Raw genomic sequence first — 20,833 nt, 5'->3', positions numbered from 1 at the left:
ATTATAGAGTGTTTATGTGTTCCATTTTTATATATTGCAGATATGAGAGTTCAAAAGTTTTTGTCGTAAAGTTATAATTATGGATGGTGCCCATTTGAAGGGTGATTTTAAGGGAACCATATTGCATGCAGTAGCTATGGATGGGAACCACCAGATACTGCCCCTTGCACACGGAATATGCAAAAAAGAGAGTGGTCTTACATGGACATGATTTCTTGAAAAGTTGTATGAATGTGTTGGTGATTGTCAAGAATTGACTTTTGTAACTGATAGGGTCGATGCAATTCGCGTTAGTATTGAAAATGTTTTTCCACATGCTCATCATGGCTTGTGTGCTTTTCATATACTAGGAAACATAGTACACAAGTTCGGGAAAAATGATAAAACAAAAGTGTTGTTTTGGAGGCTTGTGAAAGCTTACAAAAGAAATGTTTTTGAAGAATTGTGGTATAGATTTAGTTCTATTAGGCCGCAAGTAGCAACGTATCTAAGTGAAATTCCCCGTGCTAAATGGACTAGAGCATATTCACCGTTGAAACGTTACGATTACATGACCTCGAACAGTGCAGAGTCCATGAATGATTTATCTATAGATGCAAGGAAGATGCCTATAATACCCCTTCTTGAGTTCTTCCGACGTCTTTCACAGGAATGGTGTAACAAGCGTCGCATCGAAGGAGGTATGAATTTTATTTTGACTTTAATTAGGTCGAATAATTAGTTAATTATATATATCTTCTTTATAGGGAAACGTTCAACAGTACTAACCGAGTGGGCTGAAAAAGTAGTTAGTAAAAATGAAGAGCGTACGACAGGATGGTCCGTTTCTGGTGTTTCAGATGCACTTTATGAAGTTCATGATTTCAAACATGGTGGCATAGTTGATCTGAGGCAAGAGACTTATACATGCAAATATTGGGAAGGAACTGGGTTGCCTTGTGGTCATGTGATAATGGTCTTGAAGCACTTGAAAAAAACTAACTTCGGACATCTGGCTATAGATGCTTACAAAATGGAAACATACCGAAGTACGTATGAGGAGCCGGTTTACCCCCTTCTAGAACCGTGTGATTGGGAGATTCCTGCTGACATGATGGTTGTGAAACCCCCGATAATGGATACACGTCAAGCTGGTAGACCGAGAAACAAAAATCATATTCCGTCACAAGGTGAGGAACCTATAGTAAGAAGGTGTAGTAGATGTGATAGTACAACACATAATGCAGCGACTTGTCCGACATTGGTCCCAAAGAAACAAAAAAAGGCTAGAAAAACTAGTGCGGCATCAGGTAGTAACACAAAAGGAAAAGGGAAAGGGACAGAAGGGACTCAGGAGACGCTAGAGACGCACGGGACACAAGAGACGCGTTGGACAAGTGGGACGCAGAGAGAAGACTATTGTTCAACGTTTGATTTGAATGATTGATGTTGTATTTATAATTAATTATGTTTTGTTTTAGAGGACACTAATTTGTCTACTTTGAGCTGGTGTGTTTATTTTAAAGATGATGGGTAATATTATGATTATATTAGTGCATAATTACTAGTAGAATAATAACGAATACTCGAAGTTAATACATTCAACAAACTAGAAACATATAGTAAACGTACAACAACGGTAATTAACTTAAGGGAATTGCAAAGGATACTTTTCTTTCTCCATTGTTATGTAGTCGTCCCTTATTCTTATTTTATCTTTCATACGGTCCTTTTGCCTACCAAGTTCTATCATTTCTGCATCCATGTCAGCAATCCATTTTTCAGACAGTTTGAGATTCTTCTTAGTTTTTTTAATCCATTCCTCATGATCTTTGATTTTTTTTTTGTAATCGTCATCCTTTCCTCAACATCTTTGCACTCCGCCGCAATGAGGTCACGACGTTCAGTGAGAGCCCGAGACGAGTCTTTATCTTTTTTTTTTGTTGTTCTTCAACCCATTGTAGTTGTTGCAAAGTATCCTCCGACATATATGACTCTCTTAAATTTGGTGATGGTGCAAGAAAAGGGTCGATCGGATCACAATAGAAACAATCAACTTTGTTGCACGAGCAAATATACAAAGATGAAGATGAAGTCATTTTAAATTTAAAAAAAAAATTATAACTCTATACGAAAAATCCGACGACCATCCATGACTATATATAGTCTCTTCCACTCCGCAGAGAGCTGTTGTCAGTCCGTAGAGGTTTTTGTCAGTCCGCGTTACTGCGTTTGTCAGTTCGCATAGTTTTTTGTCTAGTCATTCTCATGCATACATTACAATTATGAGAATACAATTATTTATTTAAAGGTAAACATTTTTTTATTAAAAAGTAAAGAACGCCAACAGACCATTACAAGTACGGTTAACATAGAACTGAATACAAACTAATATTCGTTGTGATCCATACAATAAAGTTCAATTGAATTGGCGTGGAGGTAAGACCACAACACTTTCGACTGGTTTTTCCCAATGCCTAAGGGTTGGAATAGGATTGACCGTCTCAGTTTGATAAGCATTTCGATACACCGCTGTACTTAACTTTAAATTTACCATTTGATGGATTTCTGTAATTTCGAGTCTGTGTAGTGAAGCTATAGCATGCTCACAAGGTATACCACATTCTTGCCATTTACCGCAACTACAAATACCACGGTCTAATTGGACATATTCGGTTGTTGAATACTTAGTCACTTCATATCTATCGCCAACAATATGCATAATCGTACAACCATCCGAGTGGATAAATCTTTTGTGAATCACCTTAAGTGCATAAGGGGTTAGAAGATTATGGAAATCCCCTGTGAAATCAACTGAATCAATAAAAAAACTTGTGATGTCATAACGTATAATAACATATCAATTCACCATTTTAATGATGTCATAACTTATAATTACCTCCAAACGCAGCACGTCGAAGATACACTGCTTGCATCGAGTCATGAACCATTTCAATGATTGTTGTTATTGGAAACTCATGCGTGTTTGTTTTAAGCCAATTGACAACATCAGGAATGTCAATGAATTTAACTTTGAAACGTACTCTTGGAAAACAAGCCCGTACCCATTTTGCAATTGGAATATTGTCAAGCCAATGAAGATCATTCGCATTAACCTCATTTTTTAAATTGTTCAAACATGCATAAAATTGAGATAAATTATACGCTTTACACGTCTTCCAGAACAACTGCTCTACGACTGTATTGCTTCCGATGGAAGCGCGTATTTTCTCGGCTATATTTTTACAACAATAGCCATGATATGAATCAGGGTAGACTCTGTGGACTGCAAAGTCTATAGAATCAGACATATGGCTTATGAAACCAAATTCTGTATTGTCACCTAAACAGTCTTTAAGCCTCCTCATGAACCATAACCATGAATTGTCACAGTTTATGGTTCCCAAGGCAAACGCTATGAGAAGGGTTTCATGATTTTCATCTAAAGCAACAACAATGTACATGGATGTTACATACGCCCCAATTAGAGGTACTTGACCAACGAATATGATTGGTATCATAGACGTGAGAAACGTACGAATCTGTAAGTCAACATAAGAATATTAGGCATATAACAACTTGAAATAACTAAATATTTATTTACTATAAGGGACTACATACCATGCATCCCAATGCCACGAAACAAATTTGGAAATGATTGTACTGATCTTTCGTAATGTACGTGAAGGTGTTAGGATTGCTTCTTTGCAGATTATGGAAAAAAGTCGGTAGGCTGGAGAAACTTTTCCTTAATACCTGATTGACTGAACTCATTTTCACAACTTTCGACACCTTGTAAATTTTCGTCATGGTTGTCCAATTTATAAGGAATTAATATACATTATTCCGCAGAACTTACTTGCGAGTCCGCGTAAATGTCTTGTCATTACGCGTAACTTATTTGTCAGTCCGCGTAACATGTTTGTCAGATAATGTTTTTTGAACGTATGGTTTTGTAACATTTGTTGGTCAAATATTTTTTGTAAAATAAAAGATAAATACCATATTACATTTAAATAAAGAAATACAAGAACAATATAAAATGCAGTTCTAGTTAAAAAAACGGTACATTTTTCAAAAGATTCCAAGGGGCTTCAAACTCGAAACTCTGTCTGTTGCTAATGGATTTGTATTCTTCTTTAGCCGCCTCCAAGATGCCTTCCTCAGTATCATTAACACGATCATCTTCAATCTTATTATAAAGATCGTTGAATAACACAACTTCCGTTTTCAATTCATACCATTTTGCAGCTATATCAAGCGTGTTGCGATGGTTTTGTATGGTGGTTTCAGCGTCAGTGTTGAAGGTATTCGTTAGTTGGACGAAAAACATTCTATCCTCCAAACTGGTGTTCTCTTTGACATTAATATATGCACGAGCTAGAAGGAAATACTCGTTAGCGGTCCATCGGTTTGAACCCATTGTAAAACATACAAAGCATATGAACTAAAATACCTTAAATGAAGTGATACATTGTTGTTTGTCGTTTTATATAGACTTGTTAGTCCGCGTTACTGCGTTGTCAGTCCGCGTTACGGGGTTGTCAGTCCACGTTATTGCGTTGTCAGTCCGCGTTACTGACTTGTGAGTCCGCAAAGCGAATGCTCAGTCCGCGTTACTGACTTGTCAGTCTGTGTTACTGCGTTTTCAGTCCGCGTTACTGACTTGTGAGTCTGCAAAGAGAATGCTCAGTCCGCGTTACTGACTTGTCAGTTCGCGTTACTGCGTTGTCAGTCCGCAAAGCGAATGCTCAGTCCGCGTTACTGACTTGTCAGTCCGTGTTACCTATCATTTTATATATATTAAAGCACGTATCTATACGTCTAAATTAGAGATAACGGATCTCTTCATAAAATGGCATCCAATGTACCAATGTCTTCTAATGCAGGTAATCTGTCTAATGCTTCTGCTCCAACAAATGGTGCATCTCCATAGACGACAACAGAGGTGTTGCTCCTAACACGATGTTGGATTACTATTTACGAGGGTCTGCCGGTAATGGCTCCCCTTAATTGCCTTGTTGGTGATGAATGGTCCCGCTTAGTAGCTTTGTTCAACTTTAAAGTGGGACAAGGACAACAACGACTAAAACCTGATATTGTTAGTAAATGGATGGATTTAAAGACTAAAGTCACATGGTACAATCGATGCTACAATTATGAGAAAATGCTATGCTCTGATGCTAATGATGAAGAACTTCTTGAATACGTGAACGGATACTATCTGTGCCAGTTTGATGAAAATGAGTTCGAGTATACGGACGTTTGGAATCTGGTTAGAAAAAAACCCTTTTTCATGTAGACGACTCTTTTATTCATAATGTTCTATGTAATGTTTGTTAGTCGTTAATCTTTTATTTGTAATGTTTTATGTAATGTTCTATGTAATGTTTGTTAGTCGTTAATCCTTTATTTGTAATGTTCTACTCAAAACAAGTCTTTCATAATAATGTATACAAACTACCAAACATCAAGTTATTTAGTATCCCAAATTATATTTGTCATCCTATTTCTGTAGAGAAATCCTGCATCTCTACATGGCTTATCACTCTTCACCGGTACCCCCGAAGCAATCATTTCCATAAACATGCATACGAATACTCCACAATCCCCTCTTTCACTAATATACTCTTGTTGTGGCGCATCTACAATATCAATAAACTCCACAACTGTGTTGTCTTTGTGTTCATCAGGGAAATCCTTCCAGTATTCAATCGCATCTAGCTCTTCAATTAGACTATCCCCAAAACTTTTGAATTCTCCACCAACGTAGTACTTTGTGAAGTGATTCATACATCGTGCTGAATCATAGATGTCTACTTTCCAAGTATCTAAATGTAGCACTGCCAAAAACCAATGGACATGAGGAATGATTAGGGGGAATACAACCTGCAAACAAAAAAAAATTTAATAGTCATTAATTCATTTCGTATATAAAATAAATAATTAATAAACTTAACTAACCTTATCCACATCCTTCCATTTAGGATGGCCTTCGACACCATTTGCGATATTCCTAAGAAAATATGTTTTTCCCTTTTGCAAACTAAGTTCTTGAGGGAATATCGTCCACCTTGCGTTCGTCGGCCGTCTTTCCATGAGCAAGGCACCCCATATCGCAATATGCTGTACATTTTAAGATAAAAATGTTACAGTTTTTTATATAAATTATCATCTAAAATTGTAGTTAAAAATTATATTTAACGAATGTTACCGAAGAAAGTAACCACCCAGTGTCAGTAACTGCAAGTAACCTCGACCAAAAGTCGACATCCAGTGTGAGCATATGCAGCCTATGCTTAGTGATTAGGTTGGCAGAGATCGAATTCCATTCTTTCCAAAAACTCAACGTACTGGCAGCTTCAACACTGTCGAGCAGGAGATGATTTGAAACATCATTACTCTCTTCATTCACAATGTCTTCATTTGGTTTTTCAGGACTCTTCACCACTTTTTTTTTTCTTTGGTTTGGTGATTTTCTTCACTTTTGGTGTGGATTGCAACTAAAAAATTAACATGTTAAATAATTATCAATACATTAATATTTTAAAAATATATCAAATTTAAAATATGAGTTTTGTACCACTGTGAACGGAGTCCGCTGAAACCATGGAACACCCCTCTTTCGTTGCGGCCTACCAATGGGAGTCATTTCTTTTGTGTGATCTTCACCCACGTCCGATGACTGCTCAACATGCGTAGGTGTAGGCCAAAATTCCCCCTCCAAACCTTGAGTCCCGATATCATCATAGTCAAAATATGTATGATGTTGATATTTTTCTTCCTCCTCTTCATTTATCATCTCTTCCTCCTCTTGAAACCCTCTGTCTGGTTCAACATTTGTGTCTGGTACATCTTTTTTCTGTAATGCACGGTCTACTTTAGAAGTTAACTCTGCCACAACGCCTATGAGACGCTTCACTAATGCCTTTGTGCTCGTCTTCTTCTTCTTCTTTGTTGTCACACCCCGCTAAACCGGAAACACGAGGCGTGGTAGTATAAAGGGTTTCATAGCAAAAGTTAAAAGACAACACCAACCATAGTATTAAAAATCATTAAAATTTTACAATGGGTTTGAACAACTTTGAAAAGAAATTACAATGAAAATTGGAATACAACACATGCAAATGCTCCCAATAGTGAAGTGTCCCTAAGTGCCACTTACTCGATAATTCCTGAAAAAAACATGTAAAACGAGCGTCAACTATAAAATAGTTGGTGAGTACTCACAAATAAACAAAAAATCTTGGTTCCATGGGTTGAAATCAAAGTTTTGATAAAAGCTTCCAATAATACAAGTATATTGTTAAAATGAGTAAATAAGTTTGTAAAAGCAAAATTCTTTGTCATCATGAGAGATAAAGTATATTGCCCGAATAAGATGCAACATTCATATTCTCATGGAAGATAAAGTTCGTTACTCAAACGAGTAAACAAGTTTCATTGCTAAAATGAGCTGTCAATTTCGTTGCTACAAGGAGCAAACAATTTCATTACTAAAACATGTATATAAGTTTCCACTAGTAAAAGTTCGTTGTTGTAATGAGAAATAGAGTTCATTGCTATAATGAGAAACCAGTTGATTGCTATTATTGATAACAATTTTATTGCTATAACGAGAAACGAGTTTGTATGTGTATGAGCAAACAATGAGTCTCAACCAAACCTATGACCGAAGCCCTATCGAGATCTATGCTTATCGTTCCATAGATGAATATGGTATCATGCACTCCAGCAATAGGGCGAGTGAGGAGTTGTCAATTCCTAATAGCGCTATCCATAATGACCATTGGCTCAAAGAGTTAATGGTTAGAGATAAGGGAAGGGCCTTAGTACGATAAGTTCTCATGTTTCGTGTTGCATAGACATACATAGAGAGACATAGCAATACAATAGCAATCATGTTTGATACAAATCAATTTAAATACAACATGCAAATAATAGTTTTTCTGGACATGTTTTTCCACCCCAAAACATAAAAACTGAAAATAGGGGAGTGCGTGAATACTCACAATACATTGAGATGATGAAAATGGTGCCTTGACTATGTTCCACGTGTACCACTACCGATTCCTACAATATTGGTATTTACTAGTGAGTCTTTAATCGAGATGTAACACTAGTATACTTACTACTACAATAGAATTATGCCAATACTGAGTCACAATTGAATATTGATAAATTATAAATATTTTTCTGTGGAAATTAAGTTTCAAAGAATCAATTGTTATATAACAATTTAATCGGAAAATTTCCATTATTGAAATGTTAATATTTAACATTTTAGAGGTGTTCCAATGATTAAATATTCAAAACTAAATAAATTTAGTTCTAAAATTTTCCAAACTTTGCATTTTAGTTTTAATTGAAGTCAAAGACCTCAAGATAAATTTTCTTGAATTTTTGATTTGTCTATCTATTTTTCACCACTTTAGTTTCTTGAATAACCATAAAATTATGAAAAATACTAAACAGTTAATAAAAATTACCAAACTTCAGATTTTGGTTCTAAATGTGTTAAAAGACTACTAGATAATTTTTCATGGATTATGGATATGCATAACCATTTTTCATATATTTAATTCTCTAAATATATAAAAATTCATGAAAAATAGAAATCAGTTACGAAAATACCCCAAACTTTTTATAGTATTGTCATTACACATACTTATACTGTGACAAATATAAAAATGGGTTTCTAAACTGCTTAACCATTTTTTATGATTTTTATGCATTTATTCTAATAAAAATTGAAATAAATAGAAAACAGTTTCCAAAATTACTCAAACTTTTTTTATTACTTTTATTAACGATTATTGAGCTGGGAAAAATATAAAAATCGATTTATAAACTGTTTAACCCAATTTTATGATTTTTGAGCATTTATTCTAATAAAAATTGAAATAAATAGAAAACAGTTTCCAAAATTACCCCAAACTTTTTTTTACCTGTTATTATACATAACCAGACTGGGAAAAATATAAAAGATATTTTTCAGTGGGTATTTCTATTTTTCCTTGTTTTACCCCCTTAAATAATCATTAATTGAAGAATAAATAATAAACAGTTAAAATAAATTACCAAAAATTTTTTTAACATCATTTACAATGTAAGTAATCTGGAAAAAATACCAAAAGTGGTTTTCATATTGTATAATCCGGTTTTGGGTATTTATGTATATTTAAGTGTATTTAACCTTAGAAAATAGAAGAAAAATAGTATACAGTAGAGAAAAATCATCAAAAGTTTTATGTAACCTCCTACTGTAAAGCATGATGTTCTGGTAAAATTTCATGAATTTTGGATAATCAGAACTATTTTTCCTATTTTTAGGCCATTATAGTTACCAAAAATTGGGAAAAATAGGAAGGCATGATGAAAAAAAATTCTGAAATTATGTTTCTGAGTCTCCCACCACAGGTAAGATCTGTGAAAATTGTTAGATACAATTTTCACACTTCCTAAAGTGTTTTTGTGATTTATTATACCCAAACAAAAAGAAAACGGAAAATGATACTAAACGGTAACATAAATTGATGAAATTTAATTAGAGGTCATTATTCACCATAGGGGCCGTCCACAAATTTATTCCGGATTTATAGACCTCTGGAATTATTTTATATGATTTATTTCCATATTTTATTGCATCAATTATAATAATTCGAGAAAAATGAATTATCTTCTGGAAATTTACAGAGCATCTTATTTTGTTGATGAGAATCTAGGAAAAATCAGATTAGGTCAGAAAATGATTTTTAGATATTTATTTAGAAATAAATCTTTCATTAACATATTTGAAAGCTTTTTAACAACAACTTTGATCATCAAGCATCTAAGCTTGAAGATCATCACATGCATGTTGTTTTGAGGACCATTCATGAGTTTGAAATGTTCAAAAATCATTTTTGATAGAAAACTTTGGATGCATGTGGTGATTTTTACCCAAAACTTGTATAAAATGGCATTATGTTGATTTTGACTTAGGTTTTAGTCCTTGGATTTCACCATTAACAACATGCATGTTGTTTTTGGGTGAAATTCTACCACCATCATCATCAAAACCATGAGTTTTTGTGTGTGTATGTTTATGTGTTCATGATCTTTCATTAGAATGGTGTAGAAGAACAAAGAAATGCAAGAAAATCCATGAAAACTTGAAGGGAAATGAAAGGAAATCGTGTTCTATCTTAATGAACACCATTAGATGATGAAGATTTTGAGTATCTTGAGTGTTCTTGGACATGTTGGCTGTAAAATTTCGTGGTTCATAGTGGAAGGAAGAGAAAAAATGTGTGTGAGAGTGTGAGAGAGAAATGAGAGAAAATGAGGGAAGATGGAGTGTGAGAGAGAAGAAGAATCATTTTGTGTTGGGAAGAGGAGAGACATCTTGGGAGGAGGGAGTCCGACTTTGGAGTGGAGAGAGGGTTTCCCTCTCTTAATTTTATAAAATTATAACTTTATTTTATAAAAATATCAAGTTTTTATAAATATGCACCTTATTTTAATTTTTATTCACAAAACCTTGATTTTTTTGCATAGAAATAAGGTTAAATACTAATGACTTAAATTTTATTTTTCTTAATTGCATTCTCATAATTTTTATTATTATAAGATCATATTATAAGTTTCATAATTATTTTTATAGAAATTTTTAAGGTTAAAGTTTATAAATATGAGTTTTTAGGGCATTTAGGGTTTTTGAGAGTTTGTAGGTCTTTGGATATCAAAATTAATTAAATTTTGAGACTTCAAACTATTTTAGAGTTTCATAACTCTTATTCAAGTTAGAAATAATGTTTGTAATATTTTTTTATCGGTTTATTGGCATTCTATGTAGTGATTCCGAGATTCAAGCGAAATTGAGGAATCAAGTATACTAGTCCTAGTCTACAACTTTGACTTAAGTTTCTATGAGACTCCGACCTAATTTCTACTACTAGGTCAAGTGCATAATGTGTGTATATGATTCATGAAAAGGTGTTCGAGTCAAAGAGTGGCCTGAATAAGGATAGTCACTACAGTTAAGTAGTAGTAAAATTCATATATCAATGTGAAATTTAAGTACACTATCCATTGATTCTAATTGTTTCCAAGTTTCTAGTAGGTTATAACTTAGCTTCTAGTTACTAAGTCTAATACGTGTGGTGCCTATATGTGCAACTAAGTCTAGTCAAATCTAGAACCGACTCGAATTTTGACGGTTGTCACATTTGTCAATCTTGATGTGTTGTTTGACATATAACTAGTTTCAAGATGTTGTGAGGAAGAAGCATTTGTGGCAGATTCAGTTGTAGATGTTTCTATTTCGGACTTGTACATCCTTCTTTGAGCAGCCGAGTCAACATGAGGTGGACTATTTGGAATAGGACTATGTTGTCGTGGGGGAGACTCTACAGGGTTAAGAGTCCAATTGACATAACGAACATAAAACGGCAACATCAGCTCCTCCGGGTTTGCCACGACATTAATAGGTTGGTTGTTTGGCTGAAAAAATCAGATGGTTAGTTTAACATGAAAATACATTGAAATTTGTAAATATAAATTATTCTTAATATAAAAACCATACCATAGACACGTTAATTATTCGACAACATTGTTCCCAATTTAACGGTGTTTTACTTCTCCACGCCCTCATCCGTGGCAATTCTATCGGCGTGCGTATATAAAACATGGTTGCCTCTGTGAACGTCTCCAAAATCCATATCTATGAAAAAAAATTCATGATACAAACTTATTATATAATACAAAATGAAGTTCAAAATTTTATTGTATAAAAAACTAAACAATCATAACTATTAAAATGCATTAGAAACTAACCTTAAACAGAAGCATAAAACCAGGAACGGTATACTTGTATCCTTTCTTCGATTCGGGATTCGCCTGCTTGAATTGTCTAAACTCTTCTATTTTCTCAAACATTCCACACATCATACGTGAAGTATATTTCCAAAAATACGTACCCCATGCAAACCTGCAATTTTCAATTTATTAATTATAATTAATGCATGGCATACTACTGCGGACATTCCTGTTTTAAATGTAATATTTGTTCCAATCATCTATATTATCAGCAAGCTTGTATACTGCTGCAGGAATGCCCGTTTTAACATCCTGTCCGTGTAGACCTGTCAACATAAAAACATGTTGGATAAGCATCACAGCATCTTCATCTTGTAGTGCCGAATAATTCGGGGACATAATAAAGTCTTCTAAATCTTTCAGTCGCAAACGTGAATCTGAAATATCTGGGAACAACCGAGCACGGAGCTGTGAATTTGACCGACCCTTTTCGTCATAGAGTAAATCCACATAAGGACCAACTTTTAAACCACAAATCAGAATATATTCAGTTTCATCAAAATCCAACTGGATCCCCTGTATATCAAACAGAAACCTCCCCATTTCAAATATTGGTTGAGACCTTACTTCGTACAACATCATCATATGCACAAGTAATGGATCACCATGTGGGATATGCATTCCTAAAAATATTCCAAAGGGGGAAGCTTCGAATAATACTCGTTGTGATTGTGTTAGGCGCGGAAAATACTTTTTAATCATAGTCCCAACCATTCCTTTCAAAGTTAACTCCGCTTTTTGATTGAGATCTTCGTGCTACACAACAAATATATAAAAGTAGAAAAATATATATTAATCCATTATGAAAAAAATAGCAACATACTTAAAAGTAGAAATTTTTTTTTTTGTCAAAAACCATCACTCCGCGGAGGCTAGAGCTCATTCCACGGAGGCAACTCTACGGAGTGACATCTAACCTATGCGGAGGGACCAATTATTCGATTATAACAGTCCGCGAAGAAAGACATCACTCCGCGGAGCAAACTCTGCGGAGTGACGTCCGCCTACGCAGAATGGATCATCTCCAAAAAACGAAACTGTTAATTTTTAAACCTAAAAATCTGAAATCTGTATACATATTCAGTTTAATAAAATGGTTTTTCCTCTAATTTGAATCATATTCGACATTAGTGTAATGAGAATGTGAGAAATACCCGGGAACCGTAGCCATCTGCCATAACATCGGGGAATTCGGGCTCCATCAGTGATGGAAGGAGCTCTACGACTCGATTTCGCCAGAATTTGAAGTCATATCAACTTGAAGTTGTCACCGCCGGAGGTGAAGTCTTCGTGGTTGGGAATTCAGGTTGTGGATCGCCCGTATGACTCGAGGGAGTTGGAATGAGGATCTTGAGAGCTAATGGCTCATGGGTGTCTTCGTATTAGCAGTCGGAAGTGGTAGTGTTGTAAGTCTGCGGGGGTAGCCGTAGCATTCACTAGCAGCCAGATAGTATTGGAGAGTCGTGAGTCCGCGGGTGTAGCCGTGGCTTTTATCAAATTGGTAGGCAGCATGAGCGCGTTGTTGGACGCGGGGAAGCAGTAATTCCCACCCGTTCGGGTGCAGCAGTGAGGATATGGGAATCCACGGGTTAGAATTCGGATTTCCCAAATGGTTCAGTTATGGCTAAGTCAGCAATTTGGCTATAGATCGTCACATCAGTTATGAGATCAGAGTAGCAGTAGACCGTTGGGGTTCGGGTACGTTAAGGGCTACCGTCAGTCTGGGAGCCATCATGTTGTTAGTCGTGGAATGGATGATGTTAGGATGTGACGTATGGGTCCGACTGATTGGATCGGAAGGTTGTTAGAGCATCAGTGACATGATAACTAGTGGAAACTAGTTCCAGAGAGAGATTTCGTTCAGAAGTCGTGGGAGCGACTAAGTAAGGAATCCTTTGACTCCACAGTTGAGTTGGAACTCAGTGTTTCAGTCAGTTCAGTGCATCAGGAAGTTCGGTGTTTCAGGCAGTTTAGTGTTTCAGTCAGTAGAAGTGCGGGTAAGCGGGTTATGGTGGAATTCAGTTCGCTGAGTCAAGGGGTGCTCGACACCAAGTTATGACCAGAGAGGAGTGTCAGGGGTACTAGCGGTGATGACCCGTATTGGAGTTAGCGGGAATAATGAATTGGTGAAGATAGGATCTTCACAGTGACAGAAGAAATAGTCGTTTTTGGAGCATCGCCTTTGGAAGACAAGGGAATCGCGTGAGGAAAGAAGGGGTGAACCCCTATGGGTTCAGTTGCAGTACTCGGTGAGTACCAGAAGGATTGTCGGTTGAGTAAATTGTGTTTCCAGAATGTTCAGGGTCAGGATTGACTCGAGATGGATATCCGTAAGGATTGATGTCAGCCAGAATAATCAGGAGGAAGACCAGCGAAGGTAGGCAGCTGGTGTTGGATCAATTGGTGGGGTATTGGAGTTAGATAGCAGGCGGTGGGCCATGATAAACTTCGAGGACGAAGTTTAGTTTAAGTGGGGGAGAGTTGTAACACCCAAGATTTTGAAAGTCAAGAAAGTAAAGGAAACCCTAAATTTAGGAGGGACTCGGTGAGTCCAAGGAGGAACTCGGCGAGTCCGAGCGGGATCCGCGTCGAGGATTAAGTGACCAACTCGGCGAGTCGGCCAAGGCGACTCGGCGAGTAGGGTCTATGCGAGGAAAACCCTAAATCCGGGGCTTGGAGCCTATTTAATCGCCTCATCCTTCTTCCTAGGGCTCCTTTACTGTCCCTCACATCCAGAACGCCGCACCCTAAGCCCCATTGTGCTCATTCATGCTTTTGGCCATTTTTGAGTGATTTAAAGGAAGAAGAAGAAGTGGGAATCTTCGAAGCATCAAGGAGTGGCTTTAGATCCGAAGTTTGTGGATCATTTCAGAGCACTTGAAGGTATTAATTCGTTTCCCTCCTCCATATTTCCTTGGTTATGAGTTTTGGGGCTTTTAAGCCATGTTTAAGATCAATCTCGAGCTTGAGGTCCAGATCTGAGGTTGCTACCTCAGATCCATGCTTGTTTTGGTTTAGAATCCCGTAAAGTATCAGTCATTGAGTGGATTATGGAGCCTCTTGGTCTTAAGCCTTAGTTTATGGTGCATTTTGCTTAGATCTCCTTCTCTACACGTAAAGTTTGCAACTTTACGTGAGGAATGGGCTTGGGAAGGGTAGATCTACTGTTTGGACTCCCTGCATGACTCGAAAGTCCTCTGCATGTGTGGTTAGCCAACTGGACTTGGCGAGTATCTTGAAGATGAGGAGGAACTCGACGAGTGGGATGAACAGCTCGTCGAGTCGGATGAAGATGGGCATGAACTCGGCGAGTTGGATGAACAACTCGGCGAGTTGGTTGGAGATTGCCTTGTGCTCGGCGAGTCTGTTCTTGGACTCGACGAGTCAGGTCGCGTGGTCCCAAACCCTTCGAGTTAAGACTCGAGTCAGCGAGTCGAGCCAGGACTCAGTGAGTTGATCAGGTCAGGATTCGGGAATCGGTAGACTCGGCGAGTCAGGGGCTGACTCGGCGAGTCAAGTCGCGATTAGAAGGACTTTGAGCATAAGAACTCGGCGAGTCAGTAAGTGGACTCGGCGAGTAGGGTTGACCTGGAAGGTTGAATTTGACCAGGACTTTGACTTGGACTAGAGTTGACTTGGTTGACTGTCATGGGTCAGTTAAGCTAAGTGTTGCATTGATATTGATAGCTCGGAAAGCTAGAAGAGCCGGAGTTCAGTGAGTGGTCAGGCAGCAGATAGTGGGAGCATCAGCAAGTTCAGCCTGTGCAGGTGAGTTACCTTCCAGTAGCGGTGGGTCTAAGGCCACAATGTCGGCCCACCAGTAGGAGTTGTATGTTGGATGATTGTCTTTGTGATATCATCTTGATTGCTACTACCTGTTATGTTATATGCTAGCATGATACTTTATATGTGATAGCAGTAGAGTTCGGTTGTTAGGACCGAAGGGTAGTCAGATACCCCAGAATCATCTGACAGTACGTGATGATATGTTTGCATGCTGGCCTGTTATGTTATGCGGTAGAGGTAGTAGGAGGGGACCAGTCCCCGAGGATCGGTTGTTGGGACCGATGGGTAGTCAGCACCCCAGAATGGCTTGACATGGGTAGTCAGCACCCCAGAATAGCTTGACACGGGTAGGTCGGCACCCCAGAATGGCCGTACCGGGTAGTTAGGCACCCCAGAATAGCCTGGCAGTATGTATGTTATATGTTATGTATGATATGTGATTGTAGTAGCAGTAGGGGGAGATAGTTTCCCCAGTATCCGGTCGAGAGGACCGAAGGGGAGGCCAGCACCCAGATATGTTAGGCAGTATCGGTCGAAAGGACCGAAGGGGAGGCCAGCACCCAGATATGCTAGGCAGTATCCAGTCGAGAGGACCGAAGGGGAGGCCAGCACCCAGATATGCTAGGCAGTATCCGGTCGAAAGGACCGAAGGGGAGGCCAGCACCCAGATATGCTAGGCAGTATCCGGTCGAGAGGACCGAAGGGGTAGGTCGGGCACCCAGATATGTCTGACAATTTATGTATGTTATTTGCTATGTTTGGTATGTGGTAGGGTGGGGAACTCACTAAGCTTCGTGCTTATAATTTTCAGTTTTGCGTTCAGGTACTTCCGGTAGCGGAGGGAGGAGCTCGGGGTGATTGCATGGCACACACCATAGATTTGTCAGCCTGGGAATGTTTATTCTGATAATGATCATGTGTTTTGAAAACTAATACTCTATTTATGTTCTGAAATGATGAATCTTGCTTAAAGTAATGTTTTGTTAAAAGAAATTTTTAGTCTTAAATTTTGGGTCGTTACACTATTAGCGGTATTTTCTCAAAATCATATCTTTATTTCTGAATAAATTGATAAATATAAATTAATAATAAAAAAACATTAAGGGGAAATTGTCTTTGTATGTTGATTAGGGAGCGAAATTGAAACAATAAGGATTCTCCAAGTTTAAAAAAAAAGCTCGAAGTCTAAACATGAGATTACTATAAATCAGAGGACCATTCGATGTAATTTACATAAATAATAATGAAAAATAGACAAAATTACAAGAATGGTTGGTATATCAAAACTCACATGTTTTGGCCAAAAAGGAACGGATAAGCCGGTGATTTTTCCCCCTTTTAATTATTTTATTACATAAATCAAAAAAGAAAAAAGAAAAAAGAAAATACCCACATCTCTCTCTCTCTCTCTCTCTCTCTCTCTCTCTCTCTCTCTTTCTCTCTCCGGGTTTGTGTTTGATAAACATATTCATAGATTCAAGAACACTCAATAACATCTTTCTCACAACTAACATTTTGGCTAGGAAATTTTGTCTATATGTAATCAATTCTCGATGTATCTTGTAACTTCAAGTTTAAGGATATACACATTATTTATTTCAAAAACAACAATTCAAATCAAAACTGACTCGTGAAGCCCAAAACCTAATTCGATACTTTTCATACACTCTACTTTGGGGGTTGTAACCCTAATTTCCGGTTCAAATTCAGATTGGACCAAGATCGTTTTATTGGGTCTGTTGGGCCAATAAACTCTCAATTTGAAATATTCTAGGCTAAGAAACCTCATTTGGGCCCTAATTGGACCTGCATTCATTAAACTACATTTTGGGCCATAATACTTTTTATGGGCCTTAATGGGCCTAAAATGTCGCACTTCGTTTTCATGGGCCTTATTGGGCCAAGACCCACATAAATAATTGTAATGGGCTGAAAACCCATTGTTTTTACCCATTTTGGGTCGTGAACTCATAAGAGGGCCCAATGGGATGAAAAAAAAATTCTTATTCGGCTACATGTTTTTGATGGCTACCAAGTTTAAGCACAATGTTTAATCTTTTCTCCTACCCCTCTCTCATTCTCGGTTTTAAAACAAAAAAAATGAGAGGATAATTAGGGTGTTGCCACCTCACAAATGTTTAGTGGTAATCCAAGCAACAAATCCCATATTTCTAGAGCTCAAACCCTCCATGTAATAACCACTCCATTCTCTCTATTTCTCTCTTCTTAACTTCGGCCAAGGTGCATCCTACCACCCTCATCTTCTTTCATTACAACTACATCAAAGAATCTCTCTAGAACCCTAAGAATTCACCCATACTTTCTCTTCAATTTCGTGTGTGCTTGTGTGAGATCAAGAACTCTTCATCAAGGATCACCATTCTTGGTAAGCTACTTTCTCATCAAGGTGTTTAACTTCATGTTCATGTTAAACTTACTTCTCTTAACACTCCATTTCATGATCCATGTTCCTTAGAACCCCATAAGTTCGAGATCTACTCAAAAGAGCTTGCTAGGATTGAAACCTCCTCCAATCTTCTTCAAAAACCAAATCCATCAACCCAAAGTGAGTTCATACCCCCTATTTTCGGGTTTTACTATGTTTTGGGGGAGGATACAAGTTGCTTTGTGTTAGATCTATGTGTTTATGCATGTTTATGTGTGTTTTCCATGTTATATGTTGGGATTATGTGCTAAAACTTCATAAATCTCGAAAACTCTACCAAAACTTGGTGATGTTTTTAAACTAACACACATTATACAACTTATTATGAAGTGAAATGTAACACCCCGTTTATTTAATAAATAAATAAAATAAATTATTGAATGAATAGTAGCCCTAAAATCAATAATTATAAAGCATGGTGTTGGATTCGAGGAGTTAATTGGCACAATTTAGAAGTTGGGGGTTAAATGTGTAAGTTACGAGATTTACTTTGTAAAGATTTTTAGAAGACAGGGGGTGTTTGGTATAATTTGGGCCTAATATGAAAGGATTTATGGAAGAAGGGGCTAAATAGTAAATTTTGGACTTCATTTGTAAATAAATGTAGAAAGAGGGGCTACTTGTTAAAAGTTGGACTTATATTGTAAAGGTTTTAAGGAGGCAAGGTTTAAATGGTAATCTATGGGCTTATTTTAAAAGAGAAGGGGAAAGGAGGGACCGATTGTGTCGTTATGGGAAAATTTGGAATGGGATGGGGGTATATAACCTCACCGCCCGTCAAACCCTAACCCTAATCGTTTCTTCACTAACCGCTACCATTATGACCCCTTAGCTGGCACCGCCACACCTCCCGTTATTGGAATCGTGTGCCACCAGAGATGTCCCCCCCCCCCCCCCCCGACGAATGCCGACGAACCCGAAGCATGCTAAAGACCGATCAACTGCCTCCTAGCCATGGTCGAAGTCGCGAGCCAACTGCCAAGCAACCTCCACTGCCACCGTGGCTGTAATGATCGACGAAGTCGCAATCTCACTTTCCTCCGGTGCCACCGTTGTTGATGAGGTCACAAATCAACCACCACGACTATTGTAGCTGTTCCAAATCCTTGCTCTTCTTCTTCTTTTTCTATTTATCCCGTCGCCTGCCGCCTTGTGGGTGGAGGAACTCATGGCGTTTCCTGCTATCACTGATGAATGATGGTTTGGTTCAAGGCTCGTGTGCGACGTGGGTGCGCCGTGGGGGAAGTTCTGTCGAGTAGGGTCGCGGAGAACTACCACGGCAGCCCGCCATGGTGGCTATCATCACAATATGTCGCCTATTGTCGTCGCTGTCAACGTCGTTATTACCGCTAGGGTGCTGCTGCCGTCGCCACCTACCACAGGTGGGTGTTGGGTTCGCTTTGCAAGCAAAACACGTGGGTATGTGTGTTCCAATTGTAATGTGTGATTTTTGGCCGGAAATTGGGAGAAAGGCCACCACCACCACCATAAGGTGGTGGCTGCCGCCATGGACCACCATGGGTAGGTGTACTTTAGTGTATGTATGTGTGTGTATATTTGGTATTTCATTGTAACATTGTAACCGGAGCTAGGATAATAAAAAGAAAGAAATCAAACCACCACCGGTTGCCATGTCGGGTGGCGGTGTGCTTAGTTGTGTTGGGATTGCTTTTTGGATGTTTGGACAAAGGACTAAAACCCTAATAGGCCTATTAAACCCTAATGGACCCAATGAAGCCCTAATGGACCCAAAAGCCCAAACATGTGACTAATGAGTGTAATAAACCCTAATTGACCTAAGGAAAACCCTAATGGGCTTAAGGACTTGGTTTTGGGCCTATTGGGCTAAGATGGGATTGGAAACCCTAATTAGGGTTTAGAAAACCCTAATATTGGATTTATGAGCTTGGACTTATTGGGACCCATATTTGGGAAATTAGAATGGAATTGTGTACTAAGCCCAATCACACCATATGATTTATTCAGAAGAGTGATGGGCTTAATGGATTAAGTCCTTAATGGGTTAAGTGAGAAACACTTAACCTTAATCGTCATTTTATGTGAAACCCTAATTTCGCTTGGGTTTATTGTTGGGCCTTTTTATTGGGATTTGGTAATTGGGTTATTAATGGGCTATCCAAGAGTAATCATATGGACTAAAATATGTGGATGGGCTTTAGGGTAAGGCCCATATGAGGGGTTGAGCCTAATTTGGAAAATTGGGCCATAGATGGGCCATAATTGGGCCTTTATGATTATATGATATCGGTCCATTAGAATGTTGAATATTGGACTGGACCAAATGGTTGGGCCTTATGGTAAGACCTTATAAAGGTTTGGGCCCAATTTGGAAAATAGGGCCATATGTTGGGCTTTGATCCATAGTAGACTTTTGGGCCTTTGGATTGGGCCTTGTGCTTGAATCAAGCCAAGATAGGGGTAAAGCAATCTTTTACCCCAACATGGACTTATGGACATGTGTTGGAACCCAATTATTAATTAGGTAATGTTTGATATTGACAGTTCGAGAATCTGTCAACCAGCAGCAGGGATTGAGTTTGCGGGACTTTAGCAGTGTGGGATTGAGTCTGCGGGACTTCAGCAGTGTGAGGTGAGTTACCTTCCAGTAGAAGTGGGTCTAAGGCACCAAGGCCGGCCCACTAGTATGAGTTATAGATGAGATAATTGTCTTTGTGATAATTGTCTGGTATGTGTTATCCGTTATGCGTACATGCTAGTATGCTATGATGTTATGTGATATAT

General features: G+C 38.0%; 2 protein-coding genes across 2 annotated transcripts; one reads left to right on the top strand and one right to left on the bottom strand.

Moving 5' to 3' along the window:
* Positions 1-550: 550 nt before the first annotated feature.
* On the top strand, positions 551-1,426 carry LOC111921707 (uncharacterized). The gene is made up of 2 exons (XM_023917291.3): positions 551-680; positions 747-1,426. The coding sequence occupies exons 1-2, from the start codon at positions 551-553 to the stop codon at positions 1,424-1,426; spliced, it is 810 nt and encodes a 269-aa protein (XP_023773059.3).
* A 972-nt stretch (positions 1,427-2,398) lies between these two features.
* On the bottom strand, positions 2,399-3,789 carry LOC111921706 (uncharacterized). Its single transcript, XM_023917290.1, has 3 exons — positions 3,736-3,789; positions 2,879-3,521; positions 2,399-2,793 (listed from the first exon to the last, which is right to left on the bottom strand). Exons 1-3 carry the CDS (start codon positions 3,787-3,789, stop codon positions 2,399-2,401), a joined length of 1,092 nt encoding a protein of 363 aa, XP_023773058.1.
* Between the last annotated feature and the right edge of the window lie 17,044 nt (positions 3,790-20,833).

The sequence above is a fragment of the Lactuca sativa genome, chromosome 1, assembly GCF_002870075.4.
Source record: "Lactuca sativa cultivar Salinas chromosome 1, Lsat_Salinas_v11, whole genome shotgun sequence".
Taxonomy (NCBI): domain Eukaryota; kingdom Viridiplantae; phylum Streptophyta; class Magnoliopsida; order Asterales; family Asteraceae; genus Lactuca; species Lactuca sativa.
This window is presented reverse-complemented; position numbering and strand designations above follow the sequence as displayed.

Coding starts and splice junctions, on each gene's coding strand:
- LOC111921707 (XM_023917291.3), top strand. CDS start 551: ATGACCTCGAACAGTGCAGAGTCCATGAATGATTTATCTATAGATGCA. Junction 681..746: donor CAAGCGTCGCATCGAAGGAG/GTATGAATTTTA, acceptor TCTTCTTTATAG/GGAAACGTTCAACAGTACTA.
- LOC111921706 (XM_023917290.1), bottom strand. CDS start 3,789: ATGACGAAAATTTACAAGGTGTCGAAAGTTGTGAAAATGAGTTCAGTC. Junction 3,522..3,735: donor AAATGAGTTCAGTCAATCAG/GTATTAAGGAAA, acceptor GTTGACTTACAG/ATTCGTACGTTTCTCACGTC. Junction 2,794..2,878: donor TCGACGTGCTGCGTTTGGAG/GTAATTATAAGT, acceptor TTATTGATTCAG/TTGATTTCACAGGGGATTTC.